Source organism: Homarus americanus, unplaced genomic scaffold (assembly GCF_018991925.1).
Source record: "Homarus americanus isolate GMGI-L3 unplaced genomic scaffold, GMGI_Hamer_2.0 scaffold18703, whole genome shotgun sequence".
NCBI lineage: Eukaryota > Metazoa > Arthropoda > Malacostraca > Decapoda > Nephropidae > Homarus > Homarus americanus.
The window spans coordinates 2,969,778-2,974,891 of NW_024749779.1; the positions used below are offsets into that span (position 1 = coordinate 2,969,778).

A 5,114-nucleotide genomic window follows, 5' to 3' on the forward strand; every position below is an offset into this window, starting at 1 on the left:
CTGTTCACCACTGTTCACCTCTGTTTAACACTGGTTCCATTTCTTTCCTAAATGAAATAGTAACTTCTGGCGTGAACTTGTTGATATTCCGGTGGGGAGGAGGGTTCAGGGGAGGGAGTTGGTATGGGCCAACATAACAGTTGACCTGGCTGCTCCGAGAGGAGCGCCAGGTACGTCTGTGTGTGTGTGTGTGTGTGTGTGTGTGTATGTAAGACAATTTTTAAGTTATTATAAGTATGTTTTTCATGTCGTCCATACACACATATTGACCGTCAGACCACACACACACACACACACACACACACACACGCGCGCGCAGAAAACATGAACATACAGTATACAGTATATGCATACACGGATACACAAATAAATCCATACAATCATACACTGAGATACACATTAAAGACGAGCACATACAACACAAACATATACACACACAGTCAAACGTACCACGGCTCGTAAAATATACCCAAACTTCTTTAAAATAGAAAGTCCATACTGCAGAATAAAAGCTACCGGCTCGCCTCCAACGTCTAACCCAGTGATAAGATAATACAATTTTGTACAGCAAGACGACGTCGGGTCTACACGAAAGCCTATAAAAAAAAAATCCGACGACCCGCACACAGAATAATTTAAGTTGCTCTTCTAGAATTCTCAAAAAGTCGTACGTCATTTTTTATAAACTTAACTAGTGACGAGGAACGGTGTCTTTGTAGAGTTATTCTCCTACTTGGATAAAAAGAGTAATGTGTGTGTGTGTGTGTGTGTGCGTTAAAAATAAAGCACGTGAAACGCAAAAACTTGCAGATCAAAACAAGAAATGCGAACTTTTCAATTCCACTAAAACATTTTCTGGGCCAATCACTCATGGAGCATCCCCCCTCCTCTCATCCGAAGGTAATGCCCTAATTAAAGACGAAGAAGACATCCATCAGTGCTGGAAAGAGCACTACCGAGCTCTGCTCAACCGAAATGTGGATGTCCTGAATACCCAGCTGGTCCCTCAGCACCCAGAGCTGACCCACCTCAGCTATCCTCCATCCATGGATGAGGTAGATGTTAGAAATGGAAGGAAAGTAATGAGCGGGATAGGGAAGATAACAGAAGGGAAACGTTGCATTTCTCTAAATATATCTTCGCCTTTTCCCAAGTTGTTGATAATGAAACAAATTTTTTTATTGACACCGACACAATTTATTTAGCCAGAAAATGCACATACAGAGTGGACAATAATAAAATTTTTGGCATGGCTGAGCCAATTGAGAGCCTGAGCTCTCTTAGTGGCACCTGATATTATATACTATACATTTATCTCAAGGAAGTATGATATAATATTTAGTATCATCTGTTCCTCCGCCTCTTAATAACTTAATTATGAAAATATTCATCGTAAATGAGGCAGCCAGGATATTATGAATAGTAGAATACCAAGTTCCGTATAACCGATAATATTTTTAGATAGTGTTAGATATTTCTATTTCTAGTGCCACAGAAAGCGGATAGACTCATTGAAAGAGATTCTAAAATAATATGAGTGTATACTGGTGAGGCGATCGACCACTGTGAATTCTAATACAGACAAAAATGATTACAACAGTCAGAATCTTTGTTAATGATAAGGAATATGATAATGGTTACTAATGATAAGGTACGTGTTATTTGATGTTAAACGTACAATAAATTTCTGTGGAATAGGGTGACTAACAGGTACTCATAACGACACCAAGTGACTAACAGGTACACATAACGACCTCAGGTGACTAATAGGTACACATAACGACCTCAGGTGACTAACAGGTACACATAACGACCTCAGGTGACTAACAGGTGCACATAACGACCTCAGGTGACTAACAGGTACACATAACGACACCAAGTGACTAACAGGTACACATAACGACCTCGCTTTTCTGAGGAGGATGTTATGAATCTTAAATTATCTGTCAAGAAACAACAATATCTTGAGAGGAAGGTTGTTATCTGAGAGTAACAAATGCAAGGAGGCTCTTACCCTCTCCTCCCCAGTCCACCCACTACCACATACAGACCGGCCTGCTTTCCTTCCTGGACTGACTGGACTGATTGGACTTACATTAAAAAATTAATTTTATTTGACTCTCTGGTTACTGAATTATGACATTGTTATGAAATGTCACCAGATGATGTCTTACTTCATACTTGAACTTGTATTACTTTATATATTTCTTAATAAAGTTCCTAAATTTGAAAGTAATTTACGGCTTCAGAGATTTTTTCAGAGGACAGTTTTAGTACAGTACAACGTTTCTACAGTAGCGAGCCGCTTCCACCCTAACATTTAATTTAGCTCCATTGTTTATTTTTATAAGTGATTGTTGTTACTATATCTGCAATTAACTTAACAGTTCAACTTCTCTCCGCTGAAGATTCGGATAATGTCATTTGAACTTTTATTGTTTTAATCGTTTGCTTTTGAATACCAACACATACTTGTGTTTTGTTTTACATTGTTATATGTTTCTAGATTGTTCTGGCGATTGTTCCTTCGATAACCGAAAAGTTATGTGATAGGGAAGTGTCAATATGTTCATATTTATCTCAGCCTGGGGTCTTACTATGGATTTTATATATATATATTTTACACACACACACACACACACACACATATATATATATATATATATATATATATATATATATATATATATATATATATATATATATATATATATATATATATATATATATACAGTATATATATATATATATATATATATATATATATATATATATATATATATATATATATATATATATAATATATATACAGTATATATATATATATATATATATATATATATATATATATATATATATATATATATATATATATATATACATATATATATATATATATATATATATATATATATATATATATATATATATATATATATATATATATATAGTTTATAACTAAGTCTCGACGCAAGACCGACACATGACTGGGTCTTAAACTCGGAACAGTTACCAGATTCTCAACAATTGCACCTTGTATTTTTGTTTATCTTTTCCCTTGTTAAAAAAACATAAATTGCTCCGTAAAGCTGTCGAATTATTTCAGCTCTTATGTTTACGAAGCAAATTAATTGAACAAGTGGAATACGGTCTTGTATCTCCAAATTTATTGGTCAAAATTATCCCATGCAGCACTCCGTGACGTCATCACCTTTTCTTGTTGCAGAGGAGGAGCCAGACGTTGTAACCTTGAGCTATTCTTTATTTAGAAGAGCAGTCTGGCGTGTGGTGAATGGTGATCAGTGTCCCGTGAGCTGCAGGTATAGATACGTTGCGTTCGATAATACTTGCCTTCTACTATACCTCTTCTACAAGAACTTGTACTCAGATTCTTTTGGGAAATATCCTTCAGGTTTGAGGTATAACTAATTGGTAAGGAAAGTGTGTGCTTTTTTTTTTTAATTCAGTTGACAGTAATATCATCATTTTGGGAATCCCTCTACAAAATCATATATATTCAGTAAAATTTGGTTACGTTTCTTGAAATATTTCTCAAAAAGCCAAGAATTAAAGATATTGGAATCAGAAAAATATCTATAACATTATAAATCTTAGCGACAAATCACATGTCCATAACCTACACGAAGGCGATTCCTCAACTCAGACTGATAGCGCCCTGATAGAGGGCGCTTTTATCATGAACACCATTAGCACCATTATGAAGATCTAGTGAAAGTTATAGTAGGAGGGATTGTAAAGTGAGGGAAGTTGGTAGCGGGACTCAATAGCTATATGAAATATAAATATGATCTTTGGGGAATCCTCTAACCACCAATGCTAGGTACAAGCTATTTATTAATTAACTGAACATTTGCCAGATTCACAATACCATTACATTGTCGTTACCAGGGACATATTGCATAAACATGACATAGATACACTTCCTTCTACAGTAATTCACCCTATGGGTCACTCTGACAATGACTCACGTGTAACCTGTGGCAGGTTCAGCAGCTGGGGACTCTTGACTGCCGGCCCTGGAATGGCTGGGAAGGATGGTCCTCCTCCCAACTAGGTACTCTGGCCTAAGTGAGACTCCGACTGGTGCTGGATTCTGTCTCCCCTTGAACGTGTGTGTGTGTGTGTGTGTAAGATGTATCTAATACTTATCTTAAAGCAGTCCACTTGAACGTTGGCCCCAGAAGGAAGAGGAGTGAGGCTGATAAAGCAGTAAGCGACAAGCATACAATTACCACAACAAGTCATTAGCCCCCATTATCGTGTCTCAACAACAGTGCCGAGAGTGATTACCTATCTTGCTACCTTCCGCCGCCACCAGCAGTCACACTTAGTAAACATCAAACAAGGCAAAGAAAAATTAATAGTGCATAAATAAATTGTAAAAAAAAAGATTAAAAGAGCAATGGAGGAGAATAAAGAAGAGAAGGGAAAGAACGCGAGCACGCGCGCGCGCGCGCGCGCGCGTGTGTGTGTGTGTGTGTGTGTGTGTGTGTGTGTGTGTGTGTGTGTGTGTGTGTGTGTGTGTACGGTCTAAGAGTGATACTCCCGTCTGTTTATTCTTCTTTCACCAAGAAACAGAATATGGTTTCGTGGGTCAATATGACTTTCGGTAAAATCAGTGATGAAACATTATATTATAAATTCTCATCAATGTTATTCCTTTTGGATGAGTTCGATGACAAAGCTTGAGACTTTGATGAGGCAGACGCAGCTCTCAGTGACTGTAGTTCCCTGAGGTTTACATTCATCCAGGTCTTAAAAAAAATCTTCTTTTATCTGTAGTACCACCCGCGGTCGTGTGTTGAGGGAGGCAGTAATGGTTGCGCGGGTGCTACAAGGTGTGGGCGTGGGGGCGCTGATGGTGGCTGCCCTCTCCCTACTGCTTGCCCTCAACCTCAACCTTGGCTCCTTCACTCCATCACCTGCTTCTGCAGAGATCTCCTGCTCCTCCAGTAGGGTAAGTCAATGACGATTCTCGGAAGTACTGCATTGAACTATCTTTTCATTAATATGTTTTACAGTATTTCTCTCTATTATAGTTTCTCTCTCATTCAAAAGTATTATGAAGTGTTGTTTAACATGTCAGTGAGGGG

At 37.6% G+C, this 5,114-nt stretch overlaps 1 protein-coding gene across 3 annotated transcripts in view; it reads left to right on the top strand.

Annotated features, from left to right (window-relative positions):
• Window positions 1–3,256: 3,256 nt before the first annotated feature.
• The window catches only part of LOC121853878 (putative N-acetylated-alpha-linked acidic dipeptidase), a 14,460-nt gene continuing 12,602 nt past the window's right edge, over window positions 3,257–5,114 (top strand). Inside the window, exons 1-2 of one of the 3 annotated variants that reach the window (XM_042348257.1) lie at window positions 3,257–3,320; window positions 4,804–4,978. In XM_042348257.1, coding sequence (XP_042204191.1) covers window positions 4,838–4,978 — 141 coding nt within the window. In that variant the 5' untranslated portion in view covers window positions 3,257–3,320; window positions 4,804–4,837. Of the gene's footprint in view, window positions 3,433–4,803; window positions 4,979–5,114 lie in introns of all 3 variants that reach the window. The other 2 variants (XM_042348255.1, XM_042348256.1) reach the window with 2 other exon arrangements.